This window comes from Manduca sexta, chromosome 11, assembly GCF_014839805.1.
Source record: "Manduca sexta isolate Smith_Timp_Sample1 chromosome 11, JHU_Msex_v1.0, whole genome shotgun sequence".
In the NCBI taxonomy this organism is placed as follows: domain Eukaryota; kingdom Metazoa; phylum Arthropoda; class Insecta; order Lepidoptera; family Sphingidae; genus Manduca; species Manduca sexta.
Window position 1 is genome coordinate 7,486,107 of NC_051125.1, and position 18,460 is coordinate 7,504,566.

The 18,460-nt window shown below is 33.0% G+C and overlaps 2 protein-coding genes across 3 annotated transcripts in view; one reads left to right on the top strand and one right to left on the bottom strand.

The window, feature by feature from the left end:
- Positions 1-531: 531 nt before the first annotated feature.
- LOC115443554 (actin-histidine N-methyltransferase) overlaps positions 532-18,460 on the top strand; it is a 36,760-nt gene continuing 18,831 nt past the window's right edge. Inside the window, exons 1-4 of the mRNA XM_030169007.2 lie at positions 532-981; positions 1,516-1,737; positions 2,307-2,395; positions 2,953-3,092. Coding sequence (XP_030024867.2) covers positions 681-981; positions 1,516-1,737; positions 2,307-2,395; positions 2,953-3,092 — 752 coding nt within the window. The 5' untranslated portion in view covers positions 532-680. The remainder of the gene's footprint in view (positions 982-1,515; positions 1,738-2,306; positions 2,396-2,952; positions 3,093-18,460) is intronic.
- LOC115443553 lies at positions 3,117-17,186 on the bottom strand. Of its 2 annotated transcripts, XM_037437499.1 has the most exons (6): positions 16,587-17,186; positions 6,709-7,467; positions 6,326-6,550; positions 4,732-6,001; positions 4,016-4,639; positions 3,117-3,935 (listed from the first exon to the last, which is right to left on the bottom strand). In XM_037437499.1, the coding sequence occupies exons 1-6, from the start codon at positions 16,737-16,739 to the stop codon at positions 3,424-3,426; spliced, it is 3,543 nt and encodes a 1,180-aa protein (XP_037293396.1). In that variant the 5' UTR covers positions 16,740-17,186; the 3' UTR covers positions 3,117-3,423. The 2 variants fall into 2 exon arrangements, with proteins under 2 accessions (XP_037293396.1, XP_037293397.1); XM_037437500.1 differs by lacking the exon at positions 6,326-6,550 and having other exon boundaries at positions 16,587-17,184.

An 18,460-nucleotide genomic window follows, 5' to 3' on the forward strand; every position in this document is an offset into this window, starting at 1 on the left:
GCTTATACATATTACACATAAATTTTAAAACAATGAAAAAGAAAATGGAATATTTTTTGGGTGTTACTGAAAGACTGAAATTTTATAACATTTCGTATTTTTTATTTATTGAAGTGTTTTGTGCAGCAACGCCCGTGTGAAAAGCGATTCTTTCAACAAAAACCCTATATCAATGTAGCAATCTCTAAAATAATCTGGATGACGCCAGCGCCGTTTACTTAATTGATAAAATTAAAATACAAAAAATCCCATAAGAACCAATTACCGGCATAAAAAAATGCCCATATGATTGTCCATGTCATGGTTTATCCGTGTGCCAAATTTCATTCATACTTGTTCAACAGTGTAACTGAGTTTAATTCTAAGAACATTTTCCCAAACAACTGTATATATCAGTTTAAGTAAGAACATAAGACGTGACAATTACTAATTTCTTCATATTATCTGTTTACGTAGTAATAGTAAGGAGTAGATATATAATAAATAAGGTATCCACAAAGTAAAATGTAATGTTTAAAGTGTAGACAATACCTTATGTCACCTTACATTTTGACTTTTGAGTTTTACTTTTGACTGGAAAGCGTATTTAAACTTTTGAAACCTATTTTTAGCTATAATTTCCACGTTTTAGATTTTCATTTTGTATTAAATTTGCCATTTTATATTAAACAAAAATTAAAATGGGTCGTAAATCAAATTCAAAGCAAAGTACAAAAAGAACCGCAGGAAAAGAAAATAATAAGTTCGAACAGCAAAAACGTAAAGAACTTACGATTCTAGTGGATAAGCTGCTTCGTTTAGCCAGCATCTTCCAAGCCTCAACTAATGTTGCTAAAAGTTGGGAGCATCATTTAGAAATCGAGAAAATTATCAAAGATATCGTCAACATCGAAGGCCAACAGAAATCCTCGCAAACTCCTCGGCAAGCTAACATTGACAAGTATCTGAAGTGGTTGAATGACAATGAGGTTCAATTTGAAGGTAAATAATCAAAATTCATTAATAACATAGTGACTGGAAGATGACTCATAAAATAGTATATATATTTTACAATAGCTATAATAATGTATTATATTATAGCGTTGTATTTAAAAGGAGGGGGGCGACCCACTTTATGGTGGCGTGACAACATGTAAAAGGAGGCAGGGCCCTGTAGGACAAATGCATTTTTGCCAATATCTTTCCCTTGATAACAGTACGTTTTTTTAAATAAAATATCCCCTATATTCTTTTCTGTACCCTTGACATTGTAGTAAGACCCTCTACTTTATAGTAAGTAGTTCTTAATATTTTTAACCAGCGGGGTCAGTTTTAAACTTAAGTCTAAAAATAACAGGGGTCTCTGCCCCTACAATATCTACAATATCTACAATTTAGTTGAAAAGTTAATAATATATTTACAATAATTTCCATACAACAAAATTATTTTATTCAAGTGTAATTTATTTACACACACTGTAGCAATTAATATTCAAATTTCATTGTATTTCCTACAACTCGAACAAAATATTTCAGGCATTGATATTGCTGAGTTTGAAGGATACGGTCTTGGATTGAAAGCGACTAAGACTTTTCCAGAAGGCTCTCTTATTCTCACTGTGCCATCAAAAGTGATGATGACAGAAAATAATGCAAAGGAATCAGAACTGGGTCCATTCATTGATATGGATCCTTTGCTGCAAAACATGGCGAATATAAGGCTGGCATTGTTTCTTTTATTGGAGAAAAATAACCCAGGTATTATCCTTTTTCATTAAAAATAATCACATAATCCCTAATTTAAAATGTCCATAGTTATATAAGTAATTTTAATTGTTATTTAGAAATAGTAATTATTATTCTTATACATTGTTTTGATACATCATAAGCGAAACTTTGGTCACTAACAAGATATTAAAATATTTTATTTTATTTTATAACAGACCAGTAGTAAACAAGCTGGTAGGTAAACTAACGGCTATTGGTCACCACTGTCTACTTATGAATGCCCCATTGCTATAGAAATTGTGACTATTTTGCCACCCTGCACAGAAGTAAAGTGAAGACTTCACTGACTTGGGTCATAATGCATAATGCATTCCAGGCTTGGTAAAACTCAAAAAAATATAATTACAAAAAAATAATAATTAGCTGTAATCAAGTATTGTTATATTATCCCTAGTTTTAATTTTATGTCTTGTGAATGCATGTCGATACGGTTTTAAACTAATTGGAGGATATAAGAACATTTTAAAAATACTTATTTTTGATGAATAAAATATTACTCATAATTATAAATGTTTATGTATTTTATAATTATATTTCAGATTCATTTTGGAGGCCATACATTGATGCATTGCCAGAAAAGTATTCTACAGTTCTGTACTTCACGTCAGAAGAACTTTCTGAATTAAAGGTATATATTTATTTTATTTATTAAATTATCTTATCTCTCTCCAGCTCCTAACCTTAATATAATACAGTTTGCACAAATTTTGATGAAAGCCTTACTTGATTATTATAATAGCAATTTAGGCCAATTGATCAATTGAGCAAACATGTATCCAAACATCACATATGGTCCTAAATTTAGGGGTTCAAATACCATTTATAATACTAAGTAATAAATATTTTTTATAAGTTTATAAATGTATAAATCTGATTTGTAATTCTGCATTGAGTACTTCTGTACAGTTCATATTACCTTGAAATGAATAATGTGACATTGTTATAGAAATCAATTAAGCGAGGTTGCAAATGCACTGGTTTGTAGCGGTTACTGTTATCATTACAAAATGAATAATGGTAATGGCTTAATTCTAAAGTAATAAAATTTAGAGATTTGCTCGAAATTTAAGAAAGTCTTGTGAGATATTCGAAAAAATGTGTAAGATATGCATTTTAAAATATGTAAACTATGGCGTTTTGTAATAGCTAAATAATGAACAGGAATATTATTATTTTTGTTTTCAGCCGTCACCAGTATTTGAATCATCACTAAAATTCTACAGAAGTATTGCCCGACAATATGCATATTTTTACAACAAAATTCATTCATTGGATTTACCAGTTTTGAAGAAAATCCAGGATATATTCACTTTTAATAATTATAGGTGAGTTAAATAAAATAGCTTTACTACATATTCAAAAAAATATGAGATATTTATTATATATCATTCTGACACATTTCTCTTATATACTACTTGCAGCTTAATACTAAAATTAAATTAAATAGATAAACAGACACTATAAGTAACAGTAGAAATTTCTTACAGAAGCATATTTCCTGTTTCACCAATAAATCCTAATAAATTAGTCTTATCCATATCAGGTCACTAGTTTTAAAGAAAATAACTTGAGCCTCTCATTGGTAGCATGATTATCCTAATATAAACAAGTTGCATGACAAACAAAATAATATTATCCACTAGTCAGAAATAAATATTATTGAAATGGTTTTCTTAATGTGTCCCACATGTATTCTGGCGATTCTTTGCCATTTCTTGAATCTAAAGTATTTAATGTATAGATATTGGAAGTTGATGATAACATTGGACTAATACTTCGCGTGCTGCTGTTATTTTTATGACTTTTTCTGTTCTCAAAAACTGGTGCGGGAAGTCTTTCTTCAGGGTAATTATGTTTAATACCTCCAATTCCTTTTTGTTGTTTCCACTTAAATGCAGCATAAGTGAGTAAAAACAATACTATAGCTAAACCAGCGATACTTGCGGTTGCAACTGTAACTGATTTTGTCTGGCTAGGTATTATTTCTAAAATGCCTGATGTTGCTTCACTCCTTTCCATGGGATTAAATTCTAATCTATCATCAGATTCTGAAGCTATATTATTATCAAAATCTTTTAGATGTTTCAAATCTTCTAGTACAACTACACCATTCCCATCAACATCGTCTTCTAACGTGATTGTCTTAATACTATCAGATGTCGAGAATTCTGGAAGAAAACAGACATCATTAAAAAAAAAGTTATTATATTAATATTATCCTTCAATATAGCATAATTAATTATATTACCTTCATTTAAATTTTCTAATAAGTCTTTACTCTGATTTTTGTAATTATCTTTCATTAAAGAAAATATTGCTTTCCAACTAGCAACATCGTCTTGATTGTCATTGGCGGCATCTGGTGGTAATACACGGCTTTCTCTAAGATTTGTACTTGAGTTATTTAATTGCGTTGTTACTGTAGTGACAACCTCAGATTTCTCTGGAGGGATTATTGTATGTGTTGTAGTACCCTCTTTATGGTTAGTATTTACACTCAATCTTGTGAAATTAGAGAATAGTGACATAATGCCCATATTTTCAGCATTTTCATTGACATTATTACCAAAGTCCATTACTACTGGAATGTTCAGGTAATTATTATTTTCCACCATACTTGGATCAATAGTAGTTGCTTTAACGGATGCGTCATGTAAATTCGCTTCTAAAATTGCTCTTAACGGATAGGTTTCCTTCGATATTGGTTCTATAAGAGACTTTGATAAGAACGGTTCAGGTGGATTAGGCTCTTTAGAAGCATTGTGAAATATATCTGCTAAATGAACATGACTAGAGCCACGTTCTCTATGTTCCACTAATTCAGTTAAAGTCATATTTCTTTCCATTAATATTTTTGAAAGCCTTGCACTTGCTGAAAAGAATAAATTATAATGTAATATAGTAAAGTACAGTTAAATTCTATTGTTAAATGGAACAAATTAGCAAAATGAAAATATAATATACCTCCAGTATCATTAAGGATCTCGTCTATTTCAATTTTAGCAGTTTCTTCCATAGAACTTTGCGTAGTAGGATGTGTTATCGTACTGAAAATTTTTGCAGAAATTTTCGCGGGTCTAATTATGTCCATTTGTGTTACTGATGAACGTGTCGTCATAAAGTCTTCCAAATTAGTAGGAAAACCTTCACTATCTTCACTTATTTCTGGTTTACGTGGCCTCGGAATAATTTCCAAATGTGCATAGTCATTCGAACCATAGCCATTATTATTTAAGTTTTCTGGTGCAGGTTCTGTAGTAGAACTTTTCTGTCTTATGCGCTTTTTCTTCCTATTATTAAAAGGCTTTCTCCGATTCCCAGCTATCTCGCCTGGTTGTCTCAAAAGCAGTACTGTTGGTTGCTCTCCGACAGCGTTTTTGAAAATCTCCTTTACTACAACTTTCGTTGTTGTATATGCTTCTGTCGTCACATCTTCATTTAAACTTTTATTATCTGCCTGCGGTTCTATGTTTGAATGATTTGAGAATGTCGAATTACTATAAAAACCACCGTTTTCTGCGGTTGTGGTCTCTTCTATTATATGGTTTTCTGTTTCGATATCATCTATCGGTTTCTTTTCCGGTTGTTGCGTCGTTTTATTAGTAAGCGAAGGCAGCATGTTTTTCCACTCCCTCGATTTAGTATTATTCTTTCTATGATGTATATATCTCCTAGCGTTCAGTGCTATCAAATCCCTACTCAACTGAGCCTTGTATGTTGTGTTCATCATAGGTCTCATGCGTAACTTTTTGCGAAGACCAGTGGGAAATCTAATTCGGCTCATCACTTTTGGTGTAACTGTTTCTTGTTTTTCAGTTGTAGTTGTGATATCTATGTCTTCATCTTTCTTGACAACTTCATTCCTGTTTTGAATAAATGAACTAAGTTGTCCATTTGTATTTTGTGGTATAAGATCAATTGTTTGATTTGTTATGGAATATGAAAGTTCATTCTCTTTAGTTCTCGAATTATCATGGCGTTCTCTATACCCTGTATAAGATTCGTCCGTATTAATTTCCTCTACAGCCTTACCACTTTCATCGAATGTATCAGCAATTGGTTTTCTTCGATATTCAAATGTATTATCTGACTGGAATATGGATATTGCATTTTGTTTCCCGCGAAGTAAATCAGCCAGGGATAAATTATGCTGCTGCAGTATTTCGCTTAAACTACTTCCATTCGATCGTTTCAATATATCCTTTAATGAAACTGGATCGATTGGACCATTCTCCTGAAATATATTATAAACTGGTTAAAAGCTAACAAACAATTATTATTATAATTATCAAAAAAAAATATTTCTAACACATATGATTATCATAAATAACGTTATTATCAATTATTATTTGTGAAATTAAGAAACACCAATAATATTATTGTACATCTCTGTCTACACAATGTTCTATAAAACACAAATAATCTACGCATTGTTATTCATGGAACAAATTGTTTTCAAGTAAGATATTTTAAATTAGTTCGCAATTCACACAAATGTGAATTGTATGGTTAAACAATACTGTTTTAACAAGTCTTGCAAAACTCATTTAACTGTTACCGCTGATCGCGTTTGAAGTTTATCTCTACATTTGTTCATAATATTAGGCCTTCTGTAATATGTGATCTTAATTGTACTAGATTGTTCTGCCTTTTCAAGTGCTTTCTCTCTCATCAAATTATATTTTATTGCTTCATAATTTATTTCCATGTCTTGATGAGGTTTTGGTGGAGAGATAAAATCACTAACACATTTATGGCTATAACCACGAAGCGCAAATTTATCCTATAAAATAAAATTATATGGTAAATATTTAGCACGAATATTTCTTTAAGGTCCGTAGTCGTTCTTTGCCTAAACATCTCATAAACTCGTAAATATCGCTATAAACGATTTGAAGAGATGAAGGTATAGGTGAGAGATTTATTATTATTTATGCTTACCTTAGCTTTGTCATGTTCATTTAAAACACCCGAAGTTTTATCCCCTAACTTAGCTTGTAGTCTCGTCGGTTCCTCTTCAACACTTGACTCGTGTGCCTGAGTCATTACTTCTATTGAAAATTCGGATAAAGATTTATCTTCTTGTAATTCAGGTTTATTAATAAGAAATTCAAAATCTTTCTCTTCTGGGCCTAATGGGAAATCGGTCTCCTCTATTAATGGTTTTTGCTCTGTTAACTCACCATTATCATTCGCTGTAATTGACATAGGATTTTCATTTTGGTTCTCGTTATCTTGATGAGTGTTGTCATAAGTATTTAATGGTGTTTTTGTTTCTGTGGTAATTCCTTTTGTAGTTTTCTCACTATTATATTCGTCAAATTCACTAAGTTGGGGCCAAGGTTCGAGTGATGGACGTTTTCTTCGTTGACCGCGTCTTCTTAACGGTCTCTCTATTTCTAATGGTCCAGCTACCCATTCAAGAGGCTTCCCTTCGGGTTTCCTTCGTCGTCTTTTAACTGTCTCTGTCGTTTGACGGGCATTTGGCATTTCTTCATCGAAATATGGCCTTAGAGGTTCTTCAGGGTAGCCGTATCTGTCTTGAGGGCTTTGGTCCTCATTCAAAGACGATTGAGGACGACGTTTTCGTTTACGCCCCGGTCTTCGCCGTTTTGGTGGTTCTTCTGAAGAATTATCATTCCAAGTGTCGCCTTGCGTGGATTTTTGAATCATACTTTCTTCGTTCATAACTCTCCACGGCTGAAATAAACAAATATATTTTTTTATAAATTTACGTAACAGGCACATTCAGTCCAATAATAAACATTATTACCTGGTATAAAAATCAACTTTGCTATAAGAAATTTACTTAATCTAGATTCAAAACGGGTAGTATTATATATATTTGATATGTTAAATTTGTTACTTAAAGAACTTATTTAATGGGATACGATTATTCCAATGCAAAATTTATAAATGAATCGAATATCCATAAGGAAACATTTTAAAAATAAATTTTCGCAACAAAGCCGTTTCAACAAAACACAAACTGAAAAAGCAATCAGACATGTTTGCAAATTAATCATAATTCTGGTTTATGAAATCTCATTTTTGCGGTTGCGACTCCCGACTCGTGTTTAATCGTTGCGAGTGCATATATTAATTATGGTTTCATTCTAGTTTATGCAGTTTTTGTCCTACTGTGTCGGTTAGGGTTATTAATATTCGGCGATTGCCTTATAACCCAGATAAGTGGACAGAGCGTATAATGTTTGAATTTTAAGAATTCTTTTAAAATGATATCAATATTATGCAATTTTTACTTCGATCCTTATTTGCCTATATCCTATTAAAAATAGTAACTGAATTACGTTTTCTTATAGAAATAATAGCTCTACACTGTCAAATACATTTAATGTAGTTTCGATGCTATAATAGGTCAAAGCTATGGTACATAAGTAGTTGCAGTAATTCAAACCTGCAAATAGTCTATACGCGTTACGTTTATAAAAACATATTTTATTCGTTATGTAAAGTAAATCCTTTTAATTTTATTTTTGTGAAGAGACATTTTTTATAAGAATACAAATTACAGATTTAAAGTTTTGAATTTGTTCAGCTACTTATGTGACTGGCTGTACTATGTTGTGTAATTTAAAAAGAAAATACCGGATCTTCTAAAAAAAAAATATAGATGACATATCAATAAAGTCAGCGCAGAATTTATACTGCATCATCTCAAACTGTATCACTTAGTAAAAATAAATAGTAATGAATGATTAATTTCAAGCGGTGACTTTCATATTTTCTATTTGAGTATTTATTACGTAGATATTATGGGCACGTAGAATAATAGAATTCCAAGGCATTAGATAATTGCACATCTTTTTATTAAGAAATTGCAGTAGGGATTTAATTACACCCCAGTGCAACTAAGTAACTACTATAATAAGGCGTGAAGCTATTTTTAATGAATTTTCCTAGCTCGTATGTTAGTACACAGATTACGTAAATTTAGACGATCCATGCTCCACATGCATCAGGCATTGTTTGTTAAACACTAAAAAATTACGAGTCGTGTGAAACTTTAACAATCACATATTATTTTGTATACAAAAAATTACAATGTTATGTAATCGTTAGCGTAATCTGCCGATGTTTAAGCGCATCGATATCGATGAAGGCGAATGCTGCATTAAGCTTTTCACAATTTTTACGTTGTTACGCAAAACATGCACGTATTTACGTAATCGTTTGTTTTGATTCGCAATCATGTGTTACCTTGCGAACGTTGCGATTGCACCGAACTGAGAGAGAGGTGCTAATACTGACAATCAATTGGGTGTGCGAATACTGTGAAGTATTTCATAAATAGCTACTAATTTGATATACGTACGTCTTACGTCAATTACCGAGTCTAGTGCACATTAGGTGTAAACATTAAATTATTATGATTCATGAATAAACATAATCTCATTGAACTTTTAGAGCAATACATAGAGATGTCAACCCCTAATAGTAGATTATTCTTTACATTATGATTTATTTTTTGTTTTTAATCTAGTTCTCTTATCTTATCTCTATATAATAATAGTAATATCAGCCCTATATTATAATATCTATCCACTAAGCTGGGATAGAGCAGGTTGTCAAACTTCACATATTTTCGAAATCCTTACGAGCAACTTCTTAGGTATGCAGGTTTCCCCCCGATTTTTGCTTCCCCGTTAAAGCACGTCATAATTCACAAACAATACATAAATTAATAATTTATTATTTTAACCATACGTAGTTGTCAACTAAAGGAGTCGTTTTCAAGATTATTATATCCTCGTAAAATAGACTCTTTAAAATAAACAATTACATCGTGCTGTGGTACGAAAGAATGCAATTTTCCTGGAGATCTGATCCCTTACTACTTACGCTACTTAATTATATGTGTAAATGAAGATCTAGGAACCATTTGATTCCCTTACGCATTAGGTTCAATTTATTGTGTTTTAAGTTTTTTATTTATGTAATGAGCGACATTTGCTATCCGGACATGAACGTTTCTCGTTTCCCCTCCGTTTTAATCAAGGAATGCAGCCCCGGACCTTACCAAGAACGCGGCTGGTGCAAACCCTTTTACAGTAAAATTTATTATAAAATTGTATTACCGTTTAGGTGCAGTAATCGCACCGCTTAATACAAGAAAGACTATGTTTATTTCAATTGAGTGGACAGCGCCTAAACTTGTTGAAACGGGAATAACAAATTAGTTGTTTTTATCGCAACTTAAGACCTTAAATAGAAGTAAGAATTAAAGTAGCCCAAATCATTTATCTATACCTTTAATGAAAGAAGAAGCTAGTGCTAAATGAGAGAAAAGTAATAAATAAGCAAAGGAGGTAACTAAAGAAGAGGAACTCAAAAAACAAATCAGTGATTTTTTATATTATTTTCTATCTGTTTGTTAGTGCTCATCTTTAAAACGATTGAATGATTTTTATGTAGTTTTCACAAATAAACAGAGTATAATTTAAAGCACCATATAAGTTTTGTTTCATTAAAACCAGATATGAGAAAAATTACTTATAAATTGAGGATCTTCAATGTCTATATAGTACAGTCGACATCAATTGAAATGGTTTTAGAATAACGAATCGCGATAATTTCGGATAACTGTGTTGTGAATGAGTTCATTGCGTGCTCTTGTATGTATCGGTAACGGCAAATACATAATAACTGTAAATGCTAATGAAAGAATACCTGTCCACTGATTTTCATCGGTAACTTACTTCAATTGGTCTATTATACGATTCAATAACAATTGTGGACATGACAGTAAGTTTGAAAAAGAATATGATTCGTATAAGAAACTAATAAAATAAATTGCCCATGTTATGCTCAGGTGTACTATAAATAAACCATTAGATATAATATGATCTGTGTCGCAGAAACCTTGTGACAAATCGGATATAAATAAACTATAAATACATAATCTATATCGGTATTACTTTAAGCACATTTATTTATTAGATATTTAATATGTTCTTAGGAATGGCAATATTAATGCGTATAATTATTGGTAAAATTGTTACATCTTTTACCAAAACAAGTGAAACTTTTAAGTTATCAAGTGGAAATAAAATTTTCATTTCCTACATAGATTGTCTTTATACGAACTATACAATACCTTGAAATTATAAGGCGAGTCTGGTCAGTAAGGAAACAATACATATGCCATCGTAAGTATAGGATCGCAGTTATATTGACTATTAAGCCACTAGTAAATAAAATAAAACTATCTTAATAATTATTAAATCATAATATTTAGCATTCCTTCACCAAGTCCGGTTATTACATCGGTACAGTTACGTCAAAGTGAGAACGTACATCTCAATTCGATATCTGGGCAAATATAGTTATTGCATTTGCGAAGAAAGCCGTTACGGCATTGCCGGCCGGCGCGTACGCAGGAAAGTCGAAAGCGACCGGTCCGTCGCGAACTTGAAGCTTGTTAAGCGAATTATCCACTACCGGATGATCGGATATATTTATATGTAGTATAACGATATTGTACCCATTGAATTATGTTCTAGTTTTACTTGGTTCGATTAAATTTATGTGTCTGTAAGGAAGGGTAACACATTGCAAATTTAAAATGAACGAAACGGTAATAAGTCTACCCTACGATGAACCAAGACTTCTTTTCGTGGGTTGTAGCTAAGTTGCCTTTCCACAATCGTTAACGCTAACGTTATGTATGATTGACATATTCGAGCGATAGGCTTATTGTTAAGATGAGTCATTCCCATATTTTTTTTTTCTATTTGCAATAACTAATGTAGAGAAGCGTCTTGGATTCGGCCTCGGTTGTAGGTACACTTGCAAGTGTATCAATGTTAGGTTATAAATATGTATGAAGCATAAATAAAACTATAATATTTATGTTAATTTTTTAACATTGGTTAAATCATATCAAGATTATTTACAAATAAAATTACTCCAAAACCGTGGAGTGTTAGAAATAAATCTGAGGGTTAGGAGGTTTTGTGGATAACAATAACTATATAAGTGCTTACAAATTCCCTTCTACGTTACAGAAAAATGGTATTTAAGCATATTTTCCCTACAAATCTTCTTTAAATTAATTAAAAGTGCCTAAGTGAAGCGAATCAATATTAATCATTTCTGTTTACTATACTTTGCACATAGATTTTCATATTTCTATCTTTTAAACTATAAATCCATCAACATCATTACACCGTAATTGCGCCTTTATTAATGAGAAAGCCATCACTTAGCCGAGTGAAAATGTAGTTTACTAAGTGATACTCGCGGCTTCGTCTGCGTGAAATAGTATTTCTCACATGAAAGCCCTACTATGTACTTTTCCGGGATAAAAAGTAGCCTATATCCCAGTGACAGTTCATATAGTCCGATTCCTGCCGGCTTCCCTGTATGCAGCCCCGGATCTAGGGGAGGGCAAGCCGGGGCCCATGCCCCGGGCGGCGAATTCAGAGGGAGGCAAATTCAAACTTAGCAGACGAATTCAACTCATTATTGACGCAACTAGTGAGACGTCTAGTACATTAAACGCATAAATTATTTTCCGCGCAGCGCAAAATAATGATGATGACAAAGGTAAAAAATAGGTGGGTGTGGGTGATATTTCGCAGACTTTGCCCGGCCCTGCCTGTATGTTTATATTTCTGTAGAGTCTCATATCATAAGAACGATATGCAGACCGCATTTATACATATTAGTACGATATGTTGTGTCGGGTTCTCTTTAGGAACATTTTACCTTTAAACCACTCCTATATCCTTTCTTATCGTTCAATTTCACTTCGCACCAAATTTTATCAAGATGGTGCATTGATAGCCATGAAAGTATGCAGTCAGTACACATAAGCAGCTGGTCATATTCAACATTTCAAATCACTTGTAAATTTTTGTGTTGTTACCAAACTTAATTTTATTCAAAAACATTAATATAAAATGGATTTATTAAACTTTACACAAACAAAGAAATGTTCCAATTAAACTTAACGTGTATAGGCGATTTGACGTGAATGTGTTCAGCTACTTTTGCGGCTGACTGTACTGGACAGGGATAGAGTTCTTTTCACATTTATTATATCAATGTGGGTGGTATGATTAGCTGCAGCTTGTGGATCACGGGTCTATTATTACTACCATTGGGTTTAGCGCACGTAATGTTGGTAACGTTCGGCAATAAATGCATACCGGTTGGGAAGTGAATGAAAGTTATTTTTCACAGAATTGCCAATTTTTGTGTTGAGGAATTGATTATGTATGTACTAATTATACAGTCATCTTCTGGGTTGACATAACAAAATCGCAACCTATTGGATTTATGTTAATAATTTAGAGAAGCGTTTATATGGCAGCAAAATTTAATTTTGAAGACCTATTTGAGTATTTCCAAAATAAATGTACGTAGCAAAATAGTTTTATGAAATATTGATAGCATTTTTCTGCCTCATCTGTTTTTTTGTTCGACTAAGACATTCATTTTATGTATTATTTAATAAAAGAATGTATTAAAACGAACAAGAGCAAATTTCGTAACAATATTTCATAAAAACTATTTCGTTGTGTACATTTATTTAAATACTCATTTCCAGTTAAATATTAGTATTTCCGACCTGAAAGTATGATTTTGAATATTAAACAGATTATATTAAGAATGCTCTCATTGCTAAAACCGCTAAAGTAATGTGATTGCGGTTGTATTTATAAATCGTCTATTGTTTTCCTCAATATAAATTTCATAGAGTGTAAACAAACCGCGATATTTATCTTTATCGATTGTATTGATCAAATCACTAATGGTGTTAATTTTTTAAAGAAATGTTTATTTTATGGTCTATCAAGAAATTGTTAGTATCTAGCATCAAATAAAACAAATTTTCGGGTTCTATCGTGGTTTTATAATTTTCTCCCTACGGTTCGAAGACTTCAACCTTTTTTATTGCTTTGAAGGACGAGACGAGCTTGTCGTTCGCCTGATGGTAAGCAATACGACCGCCCATAACAGTAGAAATACCATGAATTACAAAGTAGGGATTGCAATCCGGTCCGGCGGATCCGGTACGTCTTCGTTGCCTACCGGATCCAACAATATCACCGGATCCGGTGGCCGGTTCCGATATATTAAGAAAAACGTAATTTCTCTTATCAAAACCGTGCGAAAGTACTAAAAAACTTAAGAAAGAAATGAGCGCTTATGAAACTGAAGGAGATAGAGGGAAATACTTGTCTCTAATATATGACTTTTTGACTTTAGTGAAACCAACCAGTGTTGAAGCTGAAAGGGCTTTTTCGGCCGCTGGTTATATTTGCAGTTCCTTGAAAAGTAGGCTAAACGATGATACTATTAATACAATTTGTTTTCTAAGAGCGTTTATCCAACAAGAAAAGTGATCTGTGCTGTAATGAATGCATGGGTACAGTATCCATAAGCTGTTGATTTTGAAAATTTTAATTTGGATTATAGAAGAATATGATGTTGATATAATTTAGTTTTTATGAACGGGTTTAACTTAATTTAAACCATAAATAATTCACTGTTGTTGGTAATCTTTGACTGATTATCATATAATAACTGACTGATAATAATTATAAAAAAAAAGAGTTGATTTTCGCACAAAATCGTTTCTATTTTTTCCCTATAGATTATTCCTTATATTATGCCATGAAGTTAGAAATATGCGCTATGTTGAACACCCAAAATACCAATCCGGATCCGGCGGAATTCTCGTGATTCCGGCTGAATCCGGCCGGATTTAAGTTTGTACCGGATTGCAATCCCTATTACAAAGTATTGTTTGGTATTCCACTGCGCTCGCCATCCTAAGGCATGAGATGTTAAGTCTTATTATGTCTAGTGGTTACAATGTCCTTCAAACCGGAACACAACAGGGACTACACACTGTTGCTCGGCGGCAGAAATAGACATTGTGGAGATACCTATCCAGGCGGACCTACAACCACCTTTCACGGTTACGGGGCGGATGAGTTTTATTTCGATGTCTTACATTCGCGTAAACATTAGGAATCATTTTAGTATCTAGCAGTTCAAACTGGGTTTAATGTTATATAGGGCTTAAGATTTCTCTATTCAAGCGTAAAATCTAAAAAGTCAAAGCAATAACAAGTAATGTTAAAAAGCGATCGCGCAGAAACGATTTTCCTCGATTACTACTTCCTAGACAGTGGAAATAATTACGTATTTTAGCATAATATTACGGGCCAGCGCGTACCTAACTTGTTGAAGTAATTTACGTTAAATAACTGCGAATAGGCGTCGAACTGAGTTTCACTTAATTTTGAAGCAATTTTACGCCTTATGTAAATTATAATAAAACATAATGTCGAATAAAAATTTGTAATTTTAAAATATTTCTTTTGTGTGCTATATTAAAACTTTCGAGTTTATTGACAAGTGCTTAAGGGAACATACCGAAAACAATGATATTTCAAAAATTATAAATCATTGATCGAAATAAAATAGTATTTATGGTTTTGACGTCTGATTACGTAAGTAATTATTTAGTCGATGATATTTCAAAAACTAAAAATCATTGATCGAAATAATAATAATCGTGTATGGCTTAGAATGGTTTAAAAAATAGGCACGTTCATTTATTTTAAAAAGAATCGCTGGCACTTATTATTAAAGTAAATGTAAACCCTACTGCACAAAGATGAGCTCATTGCAATCCTTTCACAATTGGTGAACTCTTCGCGTATCATACGAAAAGCGCTCTAATTAGGATCGCATTATTCGAAAAACTATCCGAATCAAAATAAACTAATTACTAAAATTTATTCACCTGCAATAATTACTGATAGGTAACAAAAGTTTCAAGGTGAAAAGCGATTAAGTAATTACTAAAATATATTTACATGCAGTATTTACTGAGAGTTATCAACAAAAGTATGAGGGTGACTAGCGCAGTATAATAAATACCTCGATGCTTTGTAATACAAAGTCCGGTTGATGTTTTATGCGTGTGTTTAGGAGATATCGTGATGCTTACCATCAAGCAAACGGTTCGCTTGGCCCATTGTATAAAAAACTTAAACTACTTTCATGCAGATCAAGATGCATTCAACTATACATGCAAAATCACCCATATTAATTAAACGCAGCGCTGCACAAAAGAAAGTGCCGTCACTGATGAGGCATATCGCAAACAAATTGCATCCCACAATGTACCATATCGTTTGTCTAATTACTGCGAACATAGCCGCACTATAGTTACACCACGCTCCACTTACACCGGCCATGTACCATTTCTAGACGTTTAGAAGTCTAGAAAAGCCGGAATTGGAACCTATGGTAATTAATTTCATGTGTCATTTCATAACATGAAGTCTTTAACAAGTCTAATGAGAGCAGATCTATTTAACTGCTGTCTTTTTATTTATAACAATCTATCTTTAATCATCTAGGTTTTTTAAAGTTGCAATTATTATAGCTAATCTGTAACTTAATTATATATGACTAATAATGACTATGGGTCATTAACACTTATATTTCCTAAAGAGTTGTTTCCTTTGCGTGTGTAACGTATTCAATGTAATGATTTCTTATGTTTACGCGAATGTTAGCATTAAAATTAAACTATTTTTCGGATTTTGTCGCGGTTTTTATATTTTAATTTTGTCCCACGTTTCAAACACTTAGCAGCCTTCGTGGTCACGGGGGGGAGCAATGTATTCAATATACATAAATATCGGAAAAACTAAAAACTTGACCTTTTACAAGCTTTTATTTAACTTATTATAAAAATGCATTATATTTCTCAATATTATTCTCTGGCAACATTTATTTTTATTAATTTATTAACTGAAATATTGTACCTGCTCGTAAGTTGGTGTACCAGTATCCAATACTCTCGGTCGTAAATCACGTCTGTAGTCCGATTGCGTGTCTTCTTCAGTCGAATGCACGATGATCACCAAAGCAGCCAACGTGCTCAAGAAAGGCATTGTGACTCTCCCAGTGATACCCATATTACAACAAAAGTGGCGTATTCAACCAAACGTACCCTAGCACGTTTACACTGATGAAAAATATTAAAGAACTCCAAACAAAATGCGCACGATATTCGCAACGTTATCGGTGAAGCTCAAACGAAAACTGAAACACCACAATCAACAAACCGAAGTACCGAAGTGAGGAAGGAAGGCGAGAGAGAACCCTAGAGCCACACGTGCGACAGTCTTTTATTTTTCAAAAGGTATCGAATCGCTACACACGGTCGATTTTGTTTTATTTCACATCATGGTGTTTGTAAACAATCCGTCGCGGTGGTTGATGCTCCACGGCGGCAATTATGTTACTAGTTGTTTATTCGAGACGTATGTGAGGTTTCACAAGGCGAGTTTCCCGCGTTTTTTTCTATTTTTCTGATCGTGAAAGTGATAATCGCGCGGCACACGTTAGCGCTCGCAGGCTCGATGCCACCGAGTGGTAAACTCGACAAATGCGACACTGTTTGGGGCACTTTTGCATTTTCTTGTTGCTGTATTTTACGTCATTATGAGATGCGCACGTGAACTCATGCCCTAATTTAATTTTGATTTCGAATATAAAAATAAATTTGTTAAAGCTTCAATTAGTGAAGACGGATGAAATTAATTTGTTATTGCGCTGCATCATAAATAAAAATAATTTTATTGAAATTTTGTACCTATCGCTTTTGGGTTATTAAGCTTAAAAGCTTAGTATTTAGAGTAGGTATTAATTTATTAGAACATTCATTTTCTGAAGATAGACCATTGTACTATGCTTATAATAATAAATATAACAGATTTGTATTATATCCTGTCCCACTGCTGGGCACGGGCCTCCTATATGACTGATGGGGAGTAGGTCTTAGTTCACCACGCTGGGCTGGAGCGGATTCACAGACCTTCAAAATTATTATGTATCGATGTGTAAATGATTTTTCTAAAAACCTGTTCTTATTAGGAATACAATTTACACTATTGCAGTAACTTCAGCCACGGAAATATAATTATAGTACTAATAGATAGACTGTCAACTAAAAACCAAAGGTACTCATGTAATAAATGTTAAATACTGCAGAGGGATAAAGAAGGATTTCATACCGAGGGATAAAGAAGGATTTCAGTACTGGCAAATTATCCAATGATACCTGGAAACCCCATGTTTTTACTGCCATTTCCATACAAGGAACAGATTCCAGATGAGCTCGGAACACGTGAAACGGAATGCGTTCGCGCGACGCGCTGCCTCCGTCGCGGAATGTCGCTTCCCGTGCCACTCACACGCGCCAATAATTATCATTTATCGAGTTACAATCTACACTAACAATAATCATAGATATTTTGTGTACTTATAAAAAATAACAATAGCGGCGATAGCCTAGTTGGGTGTGGAACGGATTGCCAAGACGGGTGTCTGCAGGTTCCAATCCCAAGGGCACACACCTCTGACTTTTGTAAAATGATGTATATTCTTTGCGAATTATCGCTTGCTTTAACACTGAAAGAAAAAATACTGAGGAAACCTGCATAACTGAAAAGATTTGTATAACAATTTTGAGGGTATATGAAGTCTACCAATCCGCACTAGGCCAGCGTGGTGGACTAAGACCTAATCCCTCTTAGTAGTAGAGGAGGCCCGTGCCCAGCAGTGGGACAGTATATAATACAGGGCTGATATTATATGTAAATGTAAATGTTCTTAATTTTTTGAAACTAGAAAC

Excerpts from the sequence above, each read along its gene's own strand:
- LOC115443553 (XM_037437499.1), bottom strand. The coding sequence starts at position 16,739 with ATGGGTATCACTGGGAGAGTCACAATGCCTTTCTTGAGCACGTTGGCT. Across the intron at positions 6,551-6,708 it reads ATGAACATGACAAAGCTAAG|GATAAATTTGCGCTTCGTGG; the intron begins GTAAGCATAAAT and ends TTTATTTTATAG. Across the intron at positions 4,640-4,731 it reads GATCCTTAATGATACTGGAG|CAAGTGCAAGGCTTTCAAAA; the intron begins GTATATTATATT and ends TATTCTTTTCAG.